The following is a 26,073-nucleotide window of genomic DNA, read 5'->3' on the forward strand; positions in this document are numbered from 1 at the left end:
ACTCCACTACGGAGTTACATGAAGTGTATATATAGGAGTGTCTGCAAAGTGTTTCCCCTCCAGAGTTCCCTGTCTGACCTATAATAATTGACAGACCTCTCACTATAAGATGGGTCCACAGGCAGAAACTTTGCCCTGATTGTTGCACATATGCTGATCACACAATTTCACAATAAACCAATCAACCCATGGTCAAGGTGGCATTATTTTGTCGACTGGCTCCCTTTAAAAAAGGAGCTTGCAAGCATTTGTAATTTGACAGAATCATCAACATTTCTCCTGCAGTATATGATTGATTCTATATTGATAACTAGTAGCATGCTTTATATCTATACTTCTCACCTTCTTTACACCTGGAAATTTGAGCCTTGCTCCTTCTCCCTCAGTGAAGGCGTGGTTGATAGCATATTGGATAGCAAGGCCGGTCATTGTTCCTGTAGACAGAGGTTGGACCTTTTTGACTGCTTGAAGTAGGGCAGCCTTACTTTTGTGGGTTTTAAGGGAGAACTCATTTTTTACTGAGCTGGCGTAATTCAGGAGACCCACTCTTGTGTTATTTAAACCAACATCCAGAGATTCAACCACCTGAGACAAGAAAACCTTGACCTGTTCAAATTCAGAGGGTCGTACACTACGGGAACTGTCTATGATGAATACCAGGTCAGTGGGATGAGTCCTGCAATTGGGACCTTTTTGGAAAAGAAATAATAAATTAAAAAATCAATCCAAGTCTACGTAAAAGCAGACAACACATTTACTGTGACAACATTCTCTTTGTATGTGTAGTTATTAGTAGTTTGCATTGACCCTGCCATCAAGCATTTACTCTCTTGTCTTTGCTAAGTCCCAGTTTTCTAATTGTATCACTCCCAGGATAATAAGTAACATAATTTTCAGGATGATGCATTAGAACAGATGGCTAGATTTGTGGAATAAGCATTTTGACAGAGCGACGATGTTAACAATGTAATCTAATGTTTATGTTTTGGAGAATTTTCGTGGAACAGCCTGATCTCCGAAATTGGCACCTGGTTCTAGAAATCTGGCAAATGTTAACAGCCTGTTTGAGCTGGAACCAATCTAAAAATGTTTTTGTGGCAGTTCATTGCTTAAAGTTTTCCCTTATTTCAACACAAGTCTCAGCACCTTGACATAGTTCATTTAGAGCTAACATTTTTAAATAAATCTTAATATCAACGATGGCAAAAACCTATGCATTATTAAACTTATTTGCCATGCTACCATCAATATTATGGCAATTGCAGAAGATAATAATAATCTTTATATAGCGCTAACATATTTACAGTTTGCACACATTATCATCGCTGTCCCCAATGGGGCTCACAATCTAAATTCCCGATCAGTATGTCTTTGGTATGTGGGCGGAAACCCACACAAATACGGGGAGAACATACAAACTCCTTGCAGATGTTGTCCCTTGGTGGAATTTGAACCCAGGACTTCAGCGCTGCAGTGCTAACCACTGAGCCACCGTGCTGCCTATTTTGTGTAGCTGAAAACTAGACATAATGGGCAAGCGCTGTTACTTCAGTGCCCTTATATATAGGAAGAAATGATGAATCTCCCACAATATTTTATCATCATTACTTTTGTGATAATATATGAGTAAATACATTATTAATTTCCCTTTTAACCAGGGGCAGCTACATTCAGAGAAGAATAAAAGTTTTCAGTTCTGCCCTCATCATTCCCTGATTATACTAAATCTAATTTCTCAATAATTCCTGGAAAATCACCTTCATAATAATCTATGATAAGCAGTAATTTCCTGTAGCCTAAACTTTTATTGATAAAAAGAAACCATATTAATGAGTTCATTATTAATTTCTTAAATGAAACTTTCCAGAATGTTTATGGGGCTAGTTATAGCAGAAAGGGTTGAAAAGCCACCGTTGGAAGGCTCTGATATAAGCTTTTTTTTTATTTTTTTATTTTTTTTTAGTTTTTAGTTAATCCTTATTGTTAAGGGTATAGCTGGAAAAATATATCCTATTTGATATGGGTGGCATTATTTTTATATTCTCTTTTGTCTATTATACTGTATTTTCGATTGCTCAATATTATCAACCTTTAATCACTTAAAAACGAGTACCAAAATTCTCCAAAGAGTGCATTAATATGAAAATGATGAATTGTCAGAGTTTATAAATTCAATATGAATCATATTATTTCTGAGCCCAAAACACTCACCTTTGAGCTGCTGTGGCACTGCTTCCACTGTAACATAGCTATAGCAGCTGAATAATAGGAAAGTGGAAAGTAGACACAGAGAAGTCTTCATGATGTCCGGAGAGGAGTCAGAGAGCAGAGTGCGAAGGATGGAATGGGTAATTTGTGTTCAAGGTATCCTACCTACACACCTCCCAGTTAAGTGACTGAACGAGGGGTGGGATGGGTGGAGATTGGCACCAGAGAGGTATATATAAGGGGAAAGGCTCAGTGGAAAGATAGGTGTCCTTTTGAAAAGCCACAACATTCCAGTTAACTCTGTAAACTTTTCATATAACAGGGAAAAAGTTTCGTTTAACAGGACATTAGGTCCAATATGAATTGGCCAAACAGTATTATGTCTAGCATAACGTGTATGTAACATTATAAGATGTAGACCAATAGAGGTGGCTGTTCATCTGTCCAGTGCTGAAGCTCTGGGCTGAACAGCTGAGCTGGTGAGAACACCCATGGGACCAGCTGTCAAATACACTATTCACTAGTCCAGGATTTGTAAGAGCAGGCGTGAAATGTCTGTAGGTTGTAATCAGTGCTTCTGCTACGATTGGGTTAATCAGGTGAACGTTACCTAAATGAGATCCTTTCAGTGTGACTTATAAAAGAAGGCCTGTATCTGCAGAGAAGACATAAAGGTCTCTGTTCAGCCACATGGCTAAGGCTAGGCTTTCCACACAAAGTATCTCCATAGCTCGACATGCCACAATTCATTGCTGCTGTGGTGCGGTGTATAACGTACTGCCAGATATGTAAGTAGCCCTAAGAGAGGACTGAAGAAACTATCTGGAGCTACGGCACATATGGAGTTAAAAGGTTTTTCGGAAACACTTAATGTTCCTGAATGGATGCAGTGTAGCACGTTACTTTTACTTAACAATCCCAACAAAACAGTAACTGTTCCTATATTCTGTATATATATATGGCACCAGTCTTCCTTTCTGCTCCGCAGTTCATTCAGACCGTTCCTTTAATCAATCTGCAGATTGTTATGTTTTCTCCTAATATAAGTGCTCCCTATATAAAACTCGGCCATCTCCAGAGTGTAGTTTTTTGCAAGTAAGCAGCGCTGTGAAAATAAAGCCTAAAGTGCTGCAGAAATAGAAAAACAAGTGTGCGACCCGTGAACAGGCTGATGGCTGGGCAAGAAGTAATATACTGTAATAATGTATATAATGGGGTGCCTAACCAAGGATGGTACTCATTATACTGAACACACAAACAGCCAGATCTCATACTGTTCTGTGCATTTTAATACTAATTATCCCAACATAAACCTTATACAAAATCATATAATAATCAGATGGCACCAAAAGTCTTACGCATTGGTATTCACGTATAGCCAAATGTATTCTCCCCATATCAGAATCCTGGGCATAAATCATCACGAAAACTGATCTAACGTGATGAATAGACAATCAGCAATCTGAGTTTTAGTTACAAAATGTGGTGGTCCTACACCTAAAAATCGCTCTGAATTGCTGACCACTAGATGTCTCCCTTCTGTCTGACTTGCATTTGTCAAATCTGACCTTCCTAGCCTCAAAGACTGGAAGACAGATTGCAGGTATTGGGGCCAGTCTGTATCTCTCTGTTACTGCTCTCTCACCTATCAAACTGCATACAGGCAATACAGTGAAGCAAGCTTTCAGCTCATGGCAGCCCAGCCATTGGAGAATAGCATTAGTAATGCATTACGGGGAAGTGAGGAAGAAAGGATCCAGCTCTTATAGTGCTGGTAAAATTATAGGAAGGTCCACACACACTAAAAAGAATAGAGTTACAGAACTTGAGTTTGGGACTGTAGTTCCAGCTTGTGGAGGATGATGTAGCAACAGAATGTCTTTCTACTGGTTTATGTGAAAGAGAGTTTTAAGTTTCATTGATTTTTATATTTAATATATTCTAATCTGGATACTCATCTGATAAAAATGTATATTATATAAATAGATTCATCTTGATCACAACTTGTGTTGAGGTATTAGACTGAGGATATAAATGAATATAGTGCTGGGATTGCTAGATGCTGACCAGCTACTCTATTCTCAATATCATAAATGCATATAAAAAGTGTCCCTTATTGGCCATTAATAGTATTAGACATGCTACAACTGTTTCAGCTAGACACATTGGGGAAAATGTACCAAAACTGGTGCAAATGAAAAGCAGAACTGCCAATGGCAACCAATCAGTGTCCACTTCTCATTATTCCAAGGTCCTTTACATCTTCTACTTTATATAAGTAACAAGCTGAAGAGCCTGGCGTTGCCCGGACATAGTAACTAACTGCCATCCTGCTCTCTCCCTCCGCAGCCCTGCTCTCCACCAGACGTCCTGCATTCTCCCTCAGCAGCCCCGCTCACCATCCACCGTCCCGCTCTCTCCCTCTAGAGCACCTGGCTCCACTGGCTGTCCCACTCTCTCAGCAGCCCAGCTCTCCACCCAAATCCCACTCTCTCCCTTAACAGCGCTGCTCTCCACCTGCCATCACGCTCTCTCTTTCCACAGCCTCGTTCTCCATCCGCTGTCCCGCTCCCTCCTGTTATGATCCGGTGACCTTGGAGCCGCATGAGACTTTCTCAGGAGTAGGTGGAACCTGTACTGACCGCAAACCCTAAACTGTCACTGCAACTAGAAGTAGCCGTGGGGTGTACCTAACAGATCCTAGACACCTCGACACAGCCGGAGGACTAAATACCCCTATAGATGGAAATGGGAATTCTATCTTGCCTCAGAGCAGAACCCCAAAGGATAGGCAGCCCCCCACAAATATTGACTGTGAGTATTAGAGGAAAGACACACGCAGGCAGAAATCAGGATTTAGCAAAAGAGGCCACGCTAGCTAAATAGGAAAGGATAGGACAGAATACTAAGCGGTCAGTATTAAAACCCTAAAAATATCCACAGCAAATAATACAAAAATGCCACCATCTAACTAAAGACATGGAATGTATATCTGCATCTCCTGAGAATCCAACTAGACTGAAATATCCAAACACAGTCTAAGCTGGACAAGAAAAAACATTGAATAGTACTGAATTGTAAAGCACACAGCATGTGTGCTACAAAAACAAAACCAGACACTTATCTTTGCTGATTTGGAAGCAGGGCAGGAGGAACCAGACAGAGATGCAAAACCTCCAAGAACAATGGACAACTGGCAAGGGCTAATGAATCCTGCACACCTAAATATCCCAGTCAGAGCTGCAATCAGCAGGGACACCTGCCCAGGATTGCAACCCAGGGACAACTGCATTACTACCAACAACCACCGGAGGGAACCCAAGAGCAGAATTCACAACAGTACCCCCCCCTTGAGGAGGGGTCACCGAACCCTCACCAGAGCCCCCAGGCCGATCAGGACGAGCCAGATGAAAGGCACGGACCAAATCAGCAGCATGGACATCAGAGGCAAAAACCCAAGAATTATCCTCCTGGCCATAACCCTTCCATTTGACAAGGTACTGAAGCCTCCGCCTCGAAAAGCGAGAAACCAAAATCTTCTCAACCACATACTCCAACTCCCCATCAACCAACACAGGGGCCGGAGGATCAACAGAGGGAACAACAGGCACCACATATTTCCGCAATAAAGATCTATGGAAGACATTATGGATAGCAAAAGAAGCCGGAAGGGCCAATCGAAAAGACACCGGATTAATATTCTCAGAAATCCTATAAGGACCAATAAAGCGAGGCTTAAACTTAGGGGAAGAAACTTTCATCGGAACATGACGGGAAGACAACCAGACCAGATCCCCAACCCGAAGCCGGGAACCAACAGACCGACGACGGTTAGCAAAACGTTGAGCCTCCTCCTGAGACAATACCAAATTGTCCACCACATGAGCCCAAATCTGCTGCAACCTGTCAACCACAGAATCCACACCAGGACAGTCAGAAGGCTCAACCTGCCCCAAAGAAAAACGAGGATGAAAACCAAAATTACAAAAGAAGGGTGAAACCAAGGTAGCCGAACTAGCCCGATTATTAAGGGCAAACTCGGCCAATGGCAAGAAAGCCACCCAATCATCCTGATCAGCAGACACAAAGCATCTCAGATAAGTTTCTAAAGTCTGATTAGTTCGCTCGGTCTGGCCATTTGTCTGAGGATGAAATGCGGAAGAAAAAGACAAATCAATGCCCAGCTTAGCACAAAAGGCCCACGAAAACCGAGAAACAAACTGAGAACCTCTGTCGGACACAATATTCTCCGGAATACCATGCAAATGAACCACATGCTGAAAAAACAACGGAACCAAATCAGAAGAGGAAGGCAATTTAGGCAAAGGCACCAAATGGACCATCTTAGAGAACCGGTCACAAACAACCCAGATGACAGACATCTTCTGGGAAACCGGAAGATCAGAAATAAAATCCATAGAAATATGCGTCCAGGGCCTCTCAGGGACCGGCAAAGGCAAAAGCAACCCACTAGCACGGGAACAACAAGGCTTGGCCCGCGCACAAGTCTCACAGGACTGCACAAAAGAATGCACATCACGTGACAAAGAAGGCCACCAAAAGGACCTACCAACCAAATCTCTGGTACCAAAAATACCAGGATGGCCAGCCAACACAGAACAATGAACCTCAGAAATCACTCTACTAGTCCATCTATCAGGAACAAACAGTTTCCCCACTGGACAGCGGTCAGGTTTGTCAGCCTGAAATCCTGAAGAACCCATCGTAAATCAGGGGAAATGGCAGAAAGGACCACCCCTTCTTTCAGAATGCCGACCGGTTCAAGGACCTCAGGAGAATCAGGCAAAAAACTCCTAGAGAGGGCATCAGCCTTAATATTCTTAGAACCCGGAAGATACGAGACCACGAAATCAAAACGGGAAAAAAACAAGGACCATCGAGCCTGTCTAGGATTCAGCCGCCTGGCAGACTCGAGTTAAATCAGATTTTTATGATCGGTCAAGACCACAATACGGTGCTTAGCTCCCTCAAGCCAATGTCACCACTCCTCAAACACCCACTTCATAGCCAACAACTCCCGATTGCCGACATCATAATTGCGTTCAGCGGCTGAAAACTTACGGGAAAAGAAGGCACATGGTTTCATCAAGGAACCAACAGGATCCCTCTGAGTCAAAACGGCCCATGCCCCAATCTCAGAAGCATCAACCTCAACCTGAAACGGAAGAGAAACATTCGGTTGACGCAACACCGGGGCAGAAGTAAATCGGCGTTTAAGCTCCTGAAAGGCAGAGACAGCCGCAGAGGACCAATTCGTCACATCAGCGCCTTTCTTTGTCAAATCGGTCAAGGGTTTAACCACACTGGAGAAGTTAGCAATGAAACGGCGATAAAAATTAGCAAAGCCCAAAAATTTCTGAAGGCTCTTCACAGATGTGGGTTGAATCCAGTCATGAATGGCCTGAACCTTAACCGGATCCATCTCTATAGATGAGGGAGAAAAAATGAAGCCCAAAAAAGGAACCTTCTGCACTCCAAAGAGACACTTAGACCCCTTCACAAACAAAGCATTATCACGAAGGATCTGAAATACCATCCTGACCTGTTTCACATGAGACTCCCAATCATTGGAAAAAATTAAAATGTCATCCAAATATACAATCATGAATTTATCAAGATAAGTCCGGAAGATATCGTGCATGAAGGACTGAAAAACAGATGGAGCATTAGAGAGCCCGAATGGCATCACAAGGTATTCAAAATGGTCTTCGGGCGTATTAAACACAGTTTTCCATTCATCACCCTGCTTAATACGAACAAGATTATATGCCCCCCGAAGGTCAATCTTCGTAAACCAACTAGCCCCCTTAATCCTAGCAAACAAATCGGAAAGCAGAGGTAAAGGGTATTGAAACTTGACCGTGATCTTATTCAAGAGGCGATAATCAATACAGGGTCTCAAGGAACCATCCTTCTTAGCAACAAAAAAAAATCCTGCTCCCAATGTTGAAGAAGATGGCCGAATATGCCCTTTCTCCAAAGACTCCTTAACATAACTTCGCATGGCGGTATGTTCAGGCACAGACAGGTTGAAAAGTCGGCCCTTAGGAAACTTACAGCCTGGAATCAAGTCAATCGCACAATCACAGTCCCTATGCGGTGGAAGGGAACTGGACTTGGGCTCATTGAATACATCCTGAAAATCAGACAAAAACTCTGGAATTTCAGAAGTGGAAGAAGTGGAGATTGACATCAAAGGAACGTCATTATGAACCCCCTGACATCCCCAACTAGTCACAGACATAGACTTCCAATCCAACACAGGATTATGTGCCTGCAACCACGGAAAACCCAGCACGATAGCATCATGTAAATTATGCAACACCAGAAATCGACAATCTTCCTGATGGGCTGGCGCCATGCACATGGTCACCTGTGTCCAGAACTGGTGCTTATTTTTAGCCAAAGGTGTAGCATCAATGCCCCTTAACGGAATAGGGTTCTGCAAAGACTGCAAGGGAAAACCACAACGCCTGGCAAACTCAAAGTCCATTAAGTTCAAGGCTGCGCCTGAATCCACAAACGCCATGACAGAAAATGATGACAATGAGCAGATCAAGGACACAGATAATAAAAATTTAGGTTGTACAGTACTGATGGTAAATGAACTAGCGATCCTCTTTGTACGCTTAGGGCAGACTGAAATGACATGAGAAGCATCGCCACGATAAAAAGACAACCTATTCTGACGTCTGGATCCCTGTTGTTCCGTTCTAGACAGAATCCTATCACACTGCATTGACTCAGGCATCTGCTCTGAGGACAATGCCACAGCGCGCGCAGTTCTGCGCTCCCGCAAGCGCCGATCAATCTGAATGGCCAGAGACATAGAATCACTCAGACCGAAAGGCGTGGGAAACCCCACCATAACATCTTTAACGGATTCAGAAAGACCCTTTCTGAAAATTGCCGCCAAAGCATCATCATTCCATTTAGTCAACACAGACCATTTTTTAAATTTCTGACAATACAATTCTGCCGCTTCTTGACCCTGAGACAGGACCAACAAGGTCTTCTCCGCTTGATCCACAGAATTTGGTTCATCATATAATAATCCTAAAGCCTGAAAAAAGGCGTCTACATTAAGCAAGGCCGGATTCCCAGATTCCAGGGAAAATGCCCAATCCTGAGGATTGCCACGCAGCAGGGAGATGGCCATTTTAACCTGCTGAATGGAATCACCAGAGGATCGAGGTCTCAGAGCAAAAAACAGTTTACGGTTGTTTTTAAAACTCAAAAATTTGGACCTGTCCCCAAAAAACAAATCAGGAGTAGGAATCTTAGGCTCTAAAACTGGAGTCTGAACAATATAATCAGAAATACCCTGTACCCTAGCAGCAAGCTGGTCTACACGAGAAGCTAATCCCTGAACATCCATGCTAGCACAAGGCTCCTCAGCCACCCAGAGGAAAAGAGGGAAAAAAAGACAAAGCAGGCTACAGAAAAAAAAATGGCTCTTTCTTCCCTTCTTCTGAGATGCATTTAACTCATTGTTGGCCAGTTGTACTGTTATGATCCGGTGACCTTGGAGCCGCATGAGACTTTCTCAGGAGTAGGTGGAACCTGTACTGACTGCAAACCCTAAACTGTCTCCGCAACTAGAAGTAGCCGTGGGGTGTACCTAACACATCCTAGACACCTCGACACAGCCGGAGGACTAAATACCCCTATAGATGGAAATGGGAATTCTATCTTGCCTCAGAGAAGAACCCCAAAGAATAGGCAGCCCCCCACAAATATTGACTGTGAGTATTAGAGGAAAGACACACGAAGGCAGAAATCAGGATTTAGCAAAAGAGGCCACGCTAGCTAAATAGGAAAGGATAGGACAGAATACTAAGCGGTCAGTATTAAAACCCTAAAAATATCCACAGCAGATAATACAAAAATTCCACCATCTAACTAAAGACATGGAATGTATATCTGCATCTCCTGAGAATCCAACTAGACTGAAATATCCAAACACAGTCTAAGCTGGACAAGAAAAAACATTGAATAGTACTGAATTATAAAGTGTGCTACAAAAACAAAACCAGACACTTATCTTTGCTGATTTGGAAGCAGGGCAGGAGGAACCAGACAGAGATGCAAAACCTCCAAGAACAATGGACAACTGGCAAGGGCTAATGAATCCTGCACACCTAAATATCCCAGTCAGAGCTGCAATCAGCAGGGACACCTGCCCAGGATTGCAACCCAGGGACAACTGCATTACTACCAACAACCACCGGAGGGAACCCAAGAGCAGAATTCACAACACCCTCCCTCCGCAGCCCTGCTCTCCACCGGCCGTCCTGCATTCTCCTTCAGCAGCCCCGCTCTCCATCCACGGTCCTGCTCTCTCCCTCCATAGCACCTGGCTCCACTGCCGTCCCACTCTCTCCCTCAGCAGCCCAGCTCTCCACTCGTGTCCTGCTCTCTCCCTCAACAGCCCCTCTCTCCATCCACCATCCCCTCTCTCCATCCACCATCCCACTCTCTCCCTCCACAGCACCTGGCTCCACTGGCCATAACGCTCTCTCCCTCAGCAGCCCAGCTCTCCACCCACGTCCTGCTCTCTCCCTCAACAGCCCCTCTCTCCATCCATCATCCCGCTCTCTCCCTCCACAGCACCTGGCTCCACTGGCTGTAACGCTCTCTCCCTCAGCAGCGCAGCTCTCCACCCGCTTCCAGCTCTATCCCTTAGCAGCCCCGATCTCCAACAACCATCATGCTCTCTTTCTCACAGCACCTGGCTCCACTGGCCATCCCGCTCTCTCCATCAGCTGCCCAGCTCTCCACCCACATCCCGCTCTCTCCCTTTATAGCCCTGCTCTCCACCTGCCATCATGCTCTCTCCTTCCGCAGCCCCGCTCTTCACCTGCCGTCCCGCTCTCTCCCTCCACAGCCCCTCTCTCCATCCATGCCCGCTCTCCCTCCACAGCCCTGCTCTCTCCCTCCACAGCCCTGCTCTTTACACACTGTCCCACTCTATGCCTCCGCAGCCCCGCTCTCCATCCGTGTCTTGCTCTCTCCCTCACAGCTCCACTCTTCACCCGCTGTTAGGGTTGGCGGAACGCACCGAATATATTTATTAGGTGAGATAGGTGCGTTCACAACCAGGGATCCACTGTGCAGGAAAGAACCTGCTGCTAAGCAAGGCGGTGAAGTAAATTAGAATAAACGAACTCTGTTACTACACAGAGCCCGTAGTAAAGAGAACACTGTACCCTGTTTAGCTCACAGGAGACACAGCTACAGAGTTGCGCCGACAGTGGTCATGCAGTCCAAACCAAACATGCAGCTCCTCTCCGGTGGAGCCGGAATTCTAATGGCTATTAGCAGCCCTGAATTCACACATAAGAAAATCCTCGCCGGAGGTGCCAGCATTCTAGGGGCTTATTTCAGCCGGGTCCCTGACTGTATACACACAAAACTCCTCGCCAGAGGTGCCAGCATTCTATGGGCTTATTTTAGCCAGGTCCCTGACCACACGCACGACCACACTGGCGCTGAGCACGTACATATTTGATACTAGCGCATGGCCGTGCGGTCATGAGAACCTTTTATAGCTGCAGCATGTACAGGACCTTCCTAGGAGGACCAATGGAAGACTTCCACAGAACTTGATCAGGTACATGACCTTCCTGGAGGACCAATGGAAGTTGCTGCAGTACCTGATCATGTGACCCTTGATCTCCATTGAGAGATCTTACCCTGGGCATGCTCAGTGTGTGCAAAGCAGGACTTAGTCCCAGAAAAGCCTGCTCGCCGCAGACCAGTGCAGGGTACAATAGCAGAGCCTGGAGAGGCAGCAGTAACCCTTTGCACAGTACCAGATTCAGTGAGAAGCTGGGACCGACGTCTCCGCTGAGCAGGCTCCACTGCAGCTGATACAGAATGGGAGACCACAGCAGACATGGTTCGAGATTCCCCCTGTGCAGCGGCGGGAACTCGACTCCTAACATTACCCCCCCTCCTAGGGCCCCCTTCCTTGAGCCTCGCTGCGCTCAAAAGCTGCAATGAGTAGCGGAGCCCGAATGTGCTCCACAGGTTCCCTGGTTCTGCCCTCTGGGCCATGACCCTTCCAGTCCACCAGATAAAATTTCTTGCCACGTACCACCTTGCACCCCACAAGAACATTCACCTCAAACTCATCCGTGGATGAACCCGGCGTCCCGGCAGATGACTCGGAAAACCGGGACAAATGGACGGGCTTTAAGAGAGAGACATGGAAAGTGTCGGTGATACCAAGGCGCGGAGGAATGGCCAAATGGTAGACCACAGGGTTGACCTGTTCCAGAACCTTGAACGGGCCAATGTAGCGAGGCGCAAACTTAGTGGACTCAACTCGCAGCCTGATGTTACGGGCGGAGAGCCACACTAAGTCACCAGGAGCAAAGGTCGGAGCGGGGCGCCAGTATGTATCAGCAGAAACCCTCATTCTCTCCTTGGAGGCCTGGATGGCATCCTGTGTGCGGTCCCAAATGTCACGTGCCTCCACCGCCCAGTCTGCCACCCTAGAATCGGTTATTCAAGAAAAGCACATCCAGCCCATGAATGGCAGCGCTTCCCAGGACTCGCATCCAAAGATGATATTTTATATTTTTTTATTTCATAACTTTTATCCCAGCCTCAGAAACTTCTGAGGGTGGGATAAAAGTTATGAAATAAAAAAATATAAAATATCATCTTTGGATGCGAGTCCTGGGAAGCGCTGCCATTCATGGGCTGGATGTGCTTTTCTTGAATTACTCATCCTGTGTGAGCCCTACTCTGGCTCTTTCACTTGGATCCACCCAAGGCAAGCTGCAAGCCCTGTATATTGAAAAGTATCTCAGAGGGAATTTTGAGGATACATAATCTAAAGCCATTTCTGTCTTTTATCAGGTGAGTGCATAAAATTGTGCACCCTTTAAAGACTATAATATTGTGTTTACGCACTTAGGGCGCCGCGATTTGTCTGTTCTTCTCTCCCAAACAGGGTTTTTTTGTATACCCTAGAATCGGTGGATGACACGGGCATGGGCACAGGGACACGCGGATGCTGGCCGTAATTAAGGAGAAAAGGAGTCTGCCCAGTGGAATCGGCTACGACGTTGTTCAAGGCAAATTCCGCCCAAGGTAGCAAAGATGCCCAGTCATCCTGCCTAGCAGAGACAAAATGTCGCAAGTATGTCACCAGAGTCTGGTTGGTCCTCTCTACCAACCCATTCGTCTCGGGATGATATGCAGAGGAGAGATTCAACTCTATGCTGAGTAAACGGCAGAGCTCTCTCCAAAACTGAGAAGCGAACTGAGGACCCCGGTCGCTGACAATTTTATCAGGCATTCCCTGTAAACGGAAAATATGCTTTATGAATAATGCCACCAAGACCCGTGCAGAAGGTAACCGTGGAAGCGGCACCAAGTGCACCATCTTAGAGAAATGATCGGTGACAACCCAGATAATGGTGCAGCTACGAGACTTGGGTAAGCCCACCAGAAAATCTATCCCGACCATCTCCCAGGGACTGTCTGCCACCGGCAGGGGGTAAAGCAACCCAGCAGGCCATTGCTGAGGAGACTGATTCTGGGTGCAGGAAATGCACGCCCGAATATAGTCCCCGATGTCACAGGCCATATGCGGCCACCAGTACGTCCTCGCCAAAAGCTCAGATGTCCTTTTGGTCCCAAAATGCCCACCCACTCTGGATGAATGAGCCCAAGAGAGAATCTCTGGTCGCAAATTCGCTGGCATGAAAGTCTTGCCCGGGGGCACGGACTCTAGCGAAACCGGAGCCACAGTTCTCAGGCTCTCAGAAGGGACAATAAGCCGAGGCTTCTCCTCCTCAGATGACACTACAGAGTGGGAGAGAGCGTCGGCACGAATGTTCTTCTCCCCGGAGAGGAAATGGAGAGTAAAATAAAACCAGGAGAAGAACAGGGCCATCTAGCCTGGCGAGAATTCAGCTGCTGGGCTGTCTGTAGATATACCAAGTTCTTGTGGTCAGTGAATACCTGGAAGGGAAAGCGAGCCCCCTCCAAGAGGTATCTCCACTCTGAAAAAGTCAACTTTATGGCTAGCAACTCCCTGTCCTCGATGGAATAATTCCTCTCCGCCGGTGTGAAGGTCTTGGAGAAGAAGAAGCAAGGATGCTTCCGACCCTGAGCATACTTTTGGAAAAGGACTGCTCCAGCACCAACAGATGAGGCATCCACCTCCATGATAAATGGCTTATCTACATCGGGGCGATGTAGAATGGGAGCGCTAGTGAAGTGTGATTTAATCGAGAGAAAGGCCTTGGAGACATCCTCCGACCACAACTTGGGATTTGCTCCCTTCTTGGTGAGGGCAACCAAGGGAGCTACCAAAGTTGAGACGTGTGGAATGAACTGGCGATAGTAATTAATGAACCCCATAAAGCGCTGCACCGCTTTAGGTGAATGGGGTTCCTGCCAGTCCCTCACAGCCTGTAGCTTGGCAGGATCCATAGTTAAACCCTGGGCAGAGATGATATAACCAAGGATAGGCAAGGACTCCTACTCAAACACACATTTCTCCAACTTGGCATAGAGGGAGTTTGCCCGTAAGACGTTGAAGACTTTGCGAACATCTCTCCAATGGGAGTTAATATCTGGAGAGTAGATGAGAATATCCCCAACAGGACCTCATCAACTCCCTCAGGAAGGACTAATAGAGAGATAATCTCCTGATGTGATGGAGACACAGAGTGAAAGGAATGGTTTGGTGTGTAATCTGAGAGTAGTGTCGACCCATTTACCACTCGAATGGTTACTGGTTTGGCGAGCATCACCAGGGGTATTGCGTGTCGCTGGGCGAAAGCGGAAGACATAAAATTTCCCTCCGCCCCAGAGTCCACGCATAGCTCTACCATAAGAGTGGATGGGCCTATGGTAATTGTCCCCTTGAAGGACAACTTAGAGGCAAACGTCGCCGTGTCTGGTGTACCTCCTCCAACTGTCACTAGACGCTGACATTTCCCCGACCGCTGAGGACACTTGGAGGCAAGATGTCCTGACTGCCGGCAAATATGACAGACCTTAAGTGCACGAGCGGACCGGGACTTGGACCCTGCTCGTGACCCCTCTATGGCCTCATGTGACTCGGGCGCCTGGACCGGAGATTTCAAAGGTCTGGCGAAGGTGGGAGCCAGCCAAAAACCTCTGCCTACACTGGGCTCGTTCCAACCTTCGCTCGAGAAAACGATGGTCTATGCGAGTTTATTCAGCTATGAGCTCCTCCAGTGTGGCGGGAATCTCCCTAGTGGCCAAAGCATCCTTCACATGGTCAGCCAGCCCCCTCCAAAATACAGGGATGAGGGTTTTATCTGGCCACTCCAACTCAGATGCTAATGTCCGGAAGTGGACGGCAAAATGGCTGACCATGGTCGAACCCTGAGTCAATGCCAGCAGTTGGAGCACCGTATCATGGGTGACTTGAGGTCCTACAAAGACCTGTTTCAGAGTGCCCAGAAACCGAGGAACACTCTGCACCACATGATTGTTGCACTCCCACAGCGGCGTAGCCCACTCCAAAGCTCTGTCCGACAGGAGAGATATTATGAATCCCACCTTTGCCCGCTCTGTGGGAAAATGTGAAGCCAGGAGCTCGAGATGTATACTACACTGGCTCACGAAACCCCTACAGGACTTACTGTCCCCAGAGTATTTTTCAGGCAATGGGAGGTGAGATAAGGTCAGAACAGAGGTGGCAGTGGGTAAAGCTGCTGCAGCCACGCTAGCAGCCTGAACAGCTATTGCGGTAACATCCACCGCCGAGGTTGCACGCTCGAGAGACGCAACCGGCCCTCCAGCAGCTGGATGTACCCCTGCAATCACTGTTCATCCACCATTACTTAGCGAGATCCTGGCGCTAGTATACTGTTAGGGTTGGCGGAACGCACCAAATATATTTATTAGGTGAGATAGGTGCGTTTGCAACCAGGGATCCACCATGCAGGAAAGAACCTGCTGCTAAGCAAGGCGGTGAAGTAAATTAGAATAAACGAACTCTGTTACTACACAGAGCCCGTAGTAAAGAGAACGCTGTGCCCTGTTTAGCTCACAGACACAGCTACAGAGTTGAGCCGACAGTGGTCATGCAGTCCAAATCAAACACGCAGCTCCTCTCCGGTGGAGCCAGAATTCTAATGGCTATTAGCCAGCCCTGAATTCACACATAAGAAACTCCTCGCTGGAGGTGCCAGCATTCTAGGGGCTTATTTCAGCCGGGTCCCTGACTGCATACACACAAAACTCCTCGCCGGAGGTGCCAGCATTCTATGGGCTTACTTCAGCCGGGTCCCTGAAAACACGCACCACCACACTGGCGCTGAGCACTTACATATTTGATACTAGGGCATGACCGTGCGGTCATGAGAACCTTTTATAGCTGCAGCAAGTACAGGACCTTCCTAGAAGGACCAATGGAAGACTTCCACAGAACTTGGTCAGGTTCAGGACCTTCCTGGAGGACCAATGGAAGTTGCTGCAATCCCTGAGCATGTGACCCTTGATCTCCATTGAGAGATCTTACCCTGGGCATGCTCAGTGTGTGCAAAGCAGGACTTAGTCCCAGAAAAGCCTGCTCGCCGCAGACCAGTGCAGAGTACAATAGCAGAGCCTGGAGAGGTAGCAGTAACCCTTTACACAGTACCAGATTCAGTGAGATGCTGGGACTGACATCTCCGCTGAGCAGGCTCCACTGCGGCTGATACAGAATGGGAGACCGCAGCAGACATGGTTGGAGATTCCCCCTGTGCAGCGGCGAGAACTCAACTCCTAACACCTGCATCCCACACTTTCCCTCTGCAACCCTGCTCTCCACCCACCAGTGTGCAGGGCTATGTTGAGTGGGCATGGCATCATACATACATTCACTGAGCTTTATATGTATAGATTATGCTATTAAGATTTCTTCATTCTTTCATAAACAAGATCATCAAAAGTTCACCCATTATGTAATAAATAGCAATAATTCAGTTAGCTCTATACATAGGATGTATTTTTTACCTTATCCATAATACATGGTCACTATTGCTAAAATATGTGCATTAAAAGGGTTGTCCAATGAAGATGAGTTATCACTTATCCACAGGACAGGTGATAAGTAAGGATAACTCCTTATTCGAATAGCTATAGTGCTTCCCGAATGCATCTGGAACCTGGATACCTGGATTGCTCCCGATAATCAACTGTTCGGCGCCGCAGCTGCATGTGTCGTGGCTGTGTGACAGGCAAAACAAATGCATGTGGAGCCTGTTGTTTTTATCCCCATTGAAATGGAGTGGAGATGAGATAAGCAAGACCGACTGGTACTCCATTCATTCTCTATGGGGCTGCCAAAAAAAGTCAAACACAGCACTTGAAAGCCCTACAACAAGTAATGAATGGAGCAGCCCTCAAGCATGTGCACTGCATCTACATTTTAACATCGATAAAAGTGACCGATCTGGTGATCATTGCAGGTTCCATTCATTAGAACCCTACCAATCTATAAGTTATCACCTATCCAGTAACTATTTTAATTTTCAGTAACAGAAAGAGGAGAGAAGGATTCTACAAAATAAAAAAGTAGAACTGTGTCAATAGTAAGAAATAAAAATGCCAGAGTGTTTCTTTAAGCAGTTTGGTAAATTTTTATTAATTACATTATTAGCAATGATTATTGATGGAAAAATCAACAATTGTTGGCAAGCTAAGGTAACAATTGCTTAAAAAAATCCTATATTTAAAAGTTTCCTGTTTTTAGAAAAATGAAGCATAGAGGGGTATTCCATCCCAGTTATAAAATTATAATTACTGTCTATGGTGGTACAACTGCAAAACTGTAGCTTCATTTGTATACCTGGGTAGGAGAAGCTTGGATTTTTTTCCCAGTAAAACAGATGCTAAATTGATTGGTAACAATGGAGACCTGATCCAAAAATGGGTGAAATTCAGACCCAGAATACTGATAATATGCAAAAAAATGGACATATGAGTGGGGCCTTAAAGGAATTTGTAATGTCTCATTATTTGATTATGGGCCTAAACAATAAATTCAAAATCTATATGCAAATTGTCTTTTTAGAGATGAAGAGAACTTGAACTCTAGTGCCACCTATTGGAAGAAGCAAACCGAAAAGTCAGTATCGACCCTTTAATAAGCCTTGCAATATGACTTAGGATAAAAGCCAAATCAGAAACTCAATTTGCAGGTATGGTGTTTTGGGGTATTGCCCCTCGTCAGTGCAAAGTATGAGAACTGATTTGGTTGGGTGAGAGGCTAAGACTATGATCTAAGGGGTAACTTTTCTCCTTGGGGAGAGTGACATGCCAGGTCTGGCAGCCAGTATGAGGAGACTTAATGCTTTTCGTGCTCCTCTGGGAAATTCAATTTGCAAATTGTCTCTTCTGAGAAGAAGAGGACTTGAAATATAGTGCCACCTGTTGGAAGTAGGAATTCTACAAGTCAATATTGGCTCTTTAACGAGCCTTGTAATATGTCTTAGGATAAAAGCCAAATGAGAAGCTCAATTTGCCGACAAAGTGCTTTGGGCTATTGGCCCTCATCAGTGCAAAGTATGAGATCTGATTTGGCTAGGTGAGAAATGCAAAATCCATGACAGTGATAGAAACAGATGAGTGCAGCACCATGCAAACCCCTCGTAGCTGCAGCTTCATAGTTGTGTGTATCAGGGTTCCCCTATTAAAGCAACCTCCATTGACATTTCTTTATCAGTTATCCGATAGGTGGAAAATGCTTTTAGCTGGAATACACCTTTATACATCTTATAATGAAAAGTTGTGCAGCTTTCTACTGTACTTGTTTCTAGTTCTCGTCTTCTTCATGATCACTGCTTGCAAGTTAGTGAATGGTAACATTTTTATTTCCATCCAGAAACAGAAAAACTGTCCGGATCTTGTGAAACTGACAAAGGGGTCTAGCTTAATATGTTGTAGATAGTACAAAGCTTTCTCTTACAGGAGGGCTTGCAGAAATCTTTGTGATTTCTTCAGAGACAACTCCAGCTTAGATGCAAGGAAAAAAAAATACAGTCAAAGAAAATCTACCCTCAATAAAACGCTATGTATTCGTGAGCAGGTTTAAAATAATTTAACAGGCATGGTGGTACTACATCGTGACGCTGTCTTCAGGTTAGATCCATTTTCTATTTCTTGGTGTACTTCAATGCTTTTATTTCATTTTTTATGAAACCCGAACCACATGCCCATGTTCTCTGATGCTTGTTTGCTTTCAGTGGCAGAGGCATTGCAGTGCTCCATTCTCTCAGCATCGGGCACAGGATGATAGGAAGCTTTTAACACAGAAGCAGTTTATTTCTTTTTGTATACTTGTAGTTACACTGTGGAGTAAGGAGGGGGTAAATCCTTGGTTTCCATTATTGCTTCCTTGTAGGATGGAAGTGCTCCCTGTAAAACACAGAAACATACAATATTAAGAAAATATGAATAACTTGTAAGTGAAAAATAATACACAGCAACATTATCCCAGTAAAGAGTCATCGTCTAGATGTCTTTGACCATTTCAATTTTACTCTATAGTATTTTACATATTTATCTTCTAACTTGCTCACAGGGTAGTTTATATACAGCAATTCCACGGATACGGTCGTGGACAAGGTGATAAAGGAGTTCCCCTTTAAGGCCGGCGTCACACTCGGCGTAAGACAATACGGTCCGTATTTTACGGCCGTAATACGGCCGAAATACGGTGAAATGTTCCCAAAATAGTGATCCGTAGTCAGGGTGTGTCAGCGTATTTTGCGCATGGCATCCTCCGTATGTAATCCGTATGGCATCCGTACTGCGAGATTTTCGCGCAGGCTTGCAAAACCGACATCTAATGGATTTATGTGCTCAAATGTTCGGGAAAACATATATACAGTATATATATATATATATATATATATGTCATTGAGACACATATATATATATTCTGTATTTAGATTTCATTCAGCGCGATATGTGTTAAAAGCCGGTAATTCAATTGCCGGCTTCTCATTTCTCCTGCACAAACCCGACAGGATATGAGACATGGTTTACATACAGTAAACCATCTCATATCCCCCTTTTTTTTGCATATTCCACACTACTAATGTTAGTAGTGTGTATGTGCAAAATTTCAGCGCTGTAGCTGCTGAAATAAAGGGTTAAATGGCGGAAAAAATTGGCGTGGGCTCCCGCGCAATTTTCTCCGCCAGAATGGTAAAGCCAGTGACTGACGGCAGATATTAATAGCCAGGAGAGGGTCCTTGGTTATTGGCCCCCCCGTGGCTAAAAACATCTGCCCCCAGCCACCCCAGAAAAGGCACATCTGGAAGATGCGCCTATTCTGGCACTTGGCCACTCTCTTCCCACTCCCTGTAGCGGTGGGATATGGGGTAATGAAGGGTTAATGCCACCTTGCTATTGGAAGGTGACATTAAGCCAGATTAATAAAGGAGAGGCGTCAATTATGACACCTATCCATTATTAATCCAATTGTAGGAAAGGGTTAAAAAACACACACACACATGATTTAAAAGTATTTTAATGAAAAAAACACAGCGGTTGTTGTAATAATTTATTGTACTCTCAGTCCATCAGGAACACCCTCGCTTGGAAAAATAATAAACGCACAAGATACATACCTTCTGCTGTCAGATCAGGTCCCACGAAGTAATCCATCTGAAGGGGTTAACTAATATTACAGGCAGAGCTGCGATAAACCGCTCGCTCGTACCTGTAATCCCCGGGTGCTGAAAGGAAAGCAGTGATCTATACTTACATTCAGTTGCGGTGATGCGCCCCTGCTGGATGTTCTCATGAACTGCAGCCTGGGAACTTTTTCCCACGCTACAGGTCATATGAGGACATCCACCAGGGGGCGCATCACCGCGACTGAAGGTAACTATAGGTCATTGACCTACATTTCCTTCAGTCGCGGTGATGCGCCCCCTGGTGGATGTCCTCATATGACCTGTAGCGTGGGAAAAAGTTCCCAGGCTGCAGTTCATGAGAACATCCAGCAGGGGCGCATCACCGCAACTGAATGTAAGTATAGATCACTGCTTTCCTTTCAGCACCCGGGGATTACAGGCAGAGCGAGTGGATTATCGCAGCTCTGCCTGTAATATTAGTTAACCCCTTCAGATGGATTACTTCGTGGGACCTGATCTGACAGCAGAAGGTATGTATCTTGTGCGTTTATTATTTTTCCAAGCGAGGGTGTTCCTGATGGACTGAGAGTACAATAAATTATTACAACAACCGCTGTGTTTTTTTCATTAAAATACTTTTAAATCATGTGTGTGTGTGTTTTTTAACCCTTTCCTACAATTGGATTAATAATGGATAGGTGTCATAATTGACGCCTCTCCATTATTAATCTGGCTTAATGTCACCTTCCAATAGCAAGGTGGCATTAACCCTTCATTACCCCATATCCCACCGCTACAGGGAGTGGGAAGAGAGTGGCCAAGTGCCAGAATAGGCGCATCTTCCAGATGTGCCTTTTCTGGGGTGGCTGGGGGCAGATGTTTTTAGCCACGGGGGGGCCAATAACCATGGACCCTCTCCTGGCTATTAATATCTGCCCTCAGTCACTGGCTTTACCATTCTGGCGGAGAAAATTGCGCGGGAGCCCACGCCAATTTTTTCCGCCATTTAACCCTTTATTTCAGCAGCTACAGCGCTGAAATTTTGCACATACACACTACTAACATTAGTAATGTGGAATATGCAAAAAAAAAGGGGATATGAGATGGTTTACTGTATGTAAACCATGTCTCATATCCTGTCGGGTTTGTGCAGGAGAAATTAAAAGCCGGCAATTGAATTACCGACTTTTCACTAACACCGCTGCGTATTTCTCGCAAGTCACACTGCTGGTCAGTGTGGAATCCGTATTTTTCACGCCCCCATAGACTTTCATTGGCGATTTTTTTGCGCAGTACGCTGACAAACGCAGCATGCTGCGATTTTGTACGGCCGTAGAAAGCCGTATAATACTGAACCGTAATATACGGCTAATAGGAGCAGCCCCATTGAGAATAATTGTGCCGTATGTTATGCGAGTTTTACGGACGTAGTTTCTGCGCTCTTACGTCCGTAAAACTCGCCAGTGTGACGCCGGCCTCAGAATGATTACAGAACGTAGTGAGCAATTGCAGGCTTTATTTTTTCACCAAATGGCACTCAAATACTCGTACAGGCACAGAACAATAATTTTCTAAACGTAAACCCTCATTTATCAGACTGGGTACCAACTCCACTGATCCACTGTGAGTTTGGTGGCTCCCACAATGGTTATATCCTTCATTAACCTTGTGAGTTTTGAGGAACGCTACCTCTGACCCTCAGCATGACCCACTTAGGTGGTACTCATGGAGTGCCACTTTGTATTATTAGGCCAATAACTCAGGAGGTCCTCATGATTACAGAGTCACTACCTGTGACTGAATTACTAACAGCAACCCACAGTAATGAGTATGTACACCTACAGGACACTAAATCTGTTCACACCATGTGGCTCAGTTCATATATGCTCTTACTATATGGAGGAAGATAATTTAATTTCTACCTTCCACAATTAAGGCCCCGTCTCATTAGCGATTTACCAACGATCACGACCAGCGATATGACCTGGCCGTGATCGTTGGTAAGTCGCTGTGTGGTCGCTGGGGAGCTGTCACACAGACCGCTCTCCCCAGCGACCAACGATCAGGGGAACGAGTTCGGCATCGTTGAAACTGTCTTCAACGATGCCGAAGTCCCCCTGCAGCACCCGGGTAACCAGGGTAAACATCGGGTTACTAAGCGCAGGGCCGCGCTTAGTAACCCGATGTTTACCCTGGTTACCAAAAAAAACAAACAGTACATACTCGCCTTTCGGTGTCCAGGTCCCTTGCCGTCTGCTTCCTGCTCTGACTGACTGAGCCGCCGTACACTGAGAGCAGAGCGCAGCGGTGACGTCACTGCTGTGCTCTCACTTCTCACTGTACGGCCGGCAGTCAGTGAGAGCAGGAAGCAGACGGCAAGGGACCTGGACACCGAAAGGCGAGTATGTACTGTTTGTTTTTTTTGGTAACCAGGGTAAACATCGGGTTACTAAGCGCGGCCCTGCGCTTAGTAACCCGATGTTTACCCTGGTTACCAGTGAAGACATCGCTGGATCGGTGTCACACACACCGATTCAGCAATGTCAGCGGGGCCTCAACGACCAAAAAAAGGTCCAGGCCATTCCGACACGACCAGCGATCTCGCAGCAGGGGCCTGATCGCTGGTACGTGTCACACATAGCGAGATCGCTATGGAGGTCGCTGTTGCGTCACAAAACTTGTGACTCAGCAGCGATCTCGCTAGCGATCTCGCTATGTGAGACGGGGCCTTTAGAGAACCCTAGATCTTATCCCAGTGTTCTAAACCAGTCCACTAGCCAAAAGCACCTGATTAAACTTAGGTTACTTTGCAGGCCTGTGATATGCAGGGAGACTTGCACACTTCAAGGGTGGAAGACCCACATAATCCATTTTGGCCTTGTTATGGCTGTCAGCTGGGTTGACTTAATTTGCACACCTAGTCTGCACAGTTTCTCAGAACTGATCTCACACCAGACTGAAGGTTTTATACAGCCCAACACTACATAGGATGCTTTTCCTAGCTAGCGTATTGACTGTTTGTGATGTTACTATCTTCCCACTTCTCCAAATATATGTCCATGATTAACCTTCAGCATACACCTTTACATCACACAGCTTTTATCCCAACAATAGATCTTTTATGGAGAAATTCTAGCGCCGCTATTTTTTTGCAGGCCAGAATAACTCTCAGGCACTTTAGGTAGTTTCATTGCCAGGGGCGGATTATCAGAGGGTCAATATGGGTGGTAGCCCAGGGCCCAGTGGTGTGGGGGGGCCCTGGGCTACCGCACAGATTGACCCTCTGATAATCCGCCCGAGTGTGAGAATGCCCGCCGGCATTTATGTGCCCCCAGACCCGGTGGGCAGAGAGAGGGGGCCCGCATCGGGCCCCTTCTCATCTGCTCACCGGGCCCCTTCCGGTGCTGCGGCGGTTTCCTATTGATGTGCGGGCGCCCGCCCGCACATCAATAGTTAACAACAGCCGCCAGCCAATTGGAGGCTGGCAGCTGAAGTTGGCCGCAGAGCACACGTCGCCAGCGTCTGACGTCATTGTCAGTCGCCGGCGAGTGTGTGCTGCTGGAGGGAGCTCGCCGCCTGGAGCGCTGGTCAGGTGAGGAGACTCTGTTTGTTTGTTTTTTGTTTTGTTTTGTTTTTTGATAACTAACGGTGGACACACTGGGGGCAATGCTGGAGGACACACTGGGACAATGCTGGAGACACTGGGGCAATGCTGGAGACACTGGGGGCAATGCTGGACACACTGAGGGCAATGCTGGACACACTGGGGCAATGCTGGAGACACTGGGGCAGATTGCTGGAGACACTGGGGCAATGCTGGAGACACTGGGGCAGATTTCTGGAGACACTGGGGCAATGCTGGAGGACACACTGGGGCAGATTACTGGACACACTGGGGCAATGCTAGAGGACACACTGGGGCAGATTGCTGCAGACACTGGGGCAGATTGCTGGACACACTGGGGCAATGCTGGAGGACACACTGGGGCAGATGATTTCTGGACACACTGGGGCAATGCTGGAGACACTGGGGGCAATGCTGGAGACACTGGGGGCAATGCTGGAGACACTGGGGCAGATTGCTGGACATACTGATGGCAATGCTGGACATACTGGGGCAGATTGCTGGACACACTGGGGGTAATATGCTGGACACACTGGGGGTAATATGTTAGACACACTGAGGCAGATTGCTGGACACACTGGGGGCAATGCTGGATACTCTGGGGCAATATGCTGGACATACTGGGGCAGATTGTTGAACACACTGGGGGCAATGCTGGAGACACTGGGGCAATGCTGGAGACACTGGGGTAATGCTGGAGACACTGGGGCAGATTGCTGGAGACACTGGGGCAATGCTGGAGACACTGGGGCAGATTGCTGGAGACACTGGGGCAATGCTGGAGGACACACTGGGGCAGATATGCTGGACACACTGGGGCAATGCTAGAGGACACACTGGGGCAGATTGCTGCAGACACTGAGGCAGATTGCTGGACACACTGGGGCAATGCTGGAGGACACACTGGGGCAGATGATTGCTGGACACACTGGGGCAATGCTGGAGACACTGGGGCAATGCTGGATACACTGGGAGCAATGCTGGAGACACTGGGGCAGATTGCTGGACACACTGACAGCAATGCTGGACATACTGGGGCAAATTGCTGGACACACTGGGGGTAATATGCTAGACACACTAGGGCAGATTGCTGGACACACTGGGGGCAATGCTGGATACTCTGGGGCAATATGCTGGACATACTGGGGCAAATTGTTGAACACACTGGGGGCAATGCAGGAGACACTGGGGCAATGCTGGAGACACTGGGGCAATGCTGGAGACACTGGGGCAGATTGCTGCAGACACTGGGGCAAAGCTGGAGACACTGAGGCAGATTGCTAGACACACTGGGGCAATGCTGGAGGACACACTGGGGCAGATTGCTGGAGACACTGGGGCAATGCTGGAGACACTGGGGCAGATTGCTGGACACACTGGGGCAATGCTGGAGACACTAGGGGCAATGCTTGAGACACTGGGGCAATGCTGGAGACACTAGGGCAATGCTGGAGGACACACTGGGGCAGATTGCTGGAGACACTGGGGCAATGCTGGAGACACTGGGGCAGATTGCTGGAGACACTGGGGTAATGCTGGAGGACACACTGGGGTAGATTGCTGGAGACACTGGGGAAATGCTGGAGACACTGG

At 46.6% G+C, this 26,073-nt stretch overlaps 2 protein-coding genes across 2 annotated transcripts in view; both read right to left on the minus strand.

Moving 5' to 3' along the window:
- MATN1 (matrilin 1) overlaps nt 1–2,396 on the minus strand; it is a 38,543-nt gene extending 36,147 nt beyond the window's left edge. The window contains exons 1-2 of the mRNA XM_077299591.1: nt 2,212–2,396; nt 343–689 (exon numbers count right to left, since the gene is read on the minus strand). Of these exons, the coding sequence (XP_077155706.1) occupies nt 343–689; nt 2,212–2,302 (438 nt within the window). The 5' untranslated portion in view covers nt 2,303–2,396. The remainder of the gene's footprint in view (nt 1–342; nt 690–2,211) is intronic.
- Nucleotides 2,397–17,832: 15,436 nt separating this feature from the next.
- Nucleotides 17,833–26,073, minus strand: part of LAPTM5 (lysosomal protein transmembrane 5) — a 103,340-nt gene continuing 95,099 nt past the window's right edge. The window contains exon 8 of the mRNA XM_077299592.1: nt 17,833–19,626. Within this exon, the coding sequence (XP_077155707.1) occupies nt 19,555–19,626 (72 nt within the window). The 3' untranslated portion in view covers nt 17,833–19,554. The remainder of the gene's footprint in view (nt 19,627–26,073) is intronic.

The sequence above is a fragment of the Ranitomeya variabilis genome, chromosome 3 (assembly GCF_051348905.1).
Source record: "Ranitomeya variabilis isolate aRanVar5 chromosome 3, aRanVar5.hap1, whole genome shotgun sequence".
NCBI lineage: Eukaryota > Metazoa > Chordata > Amphibia > Anura > Dendrobatidae > Ranitomeya > Ranitomeya variabilis.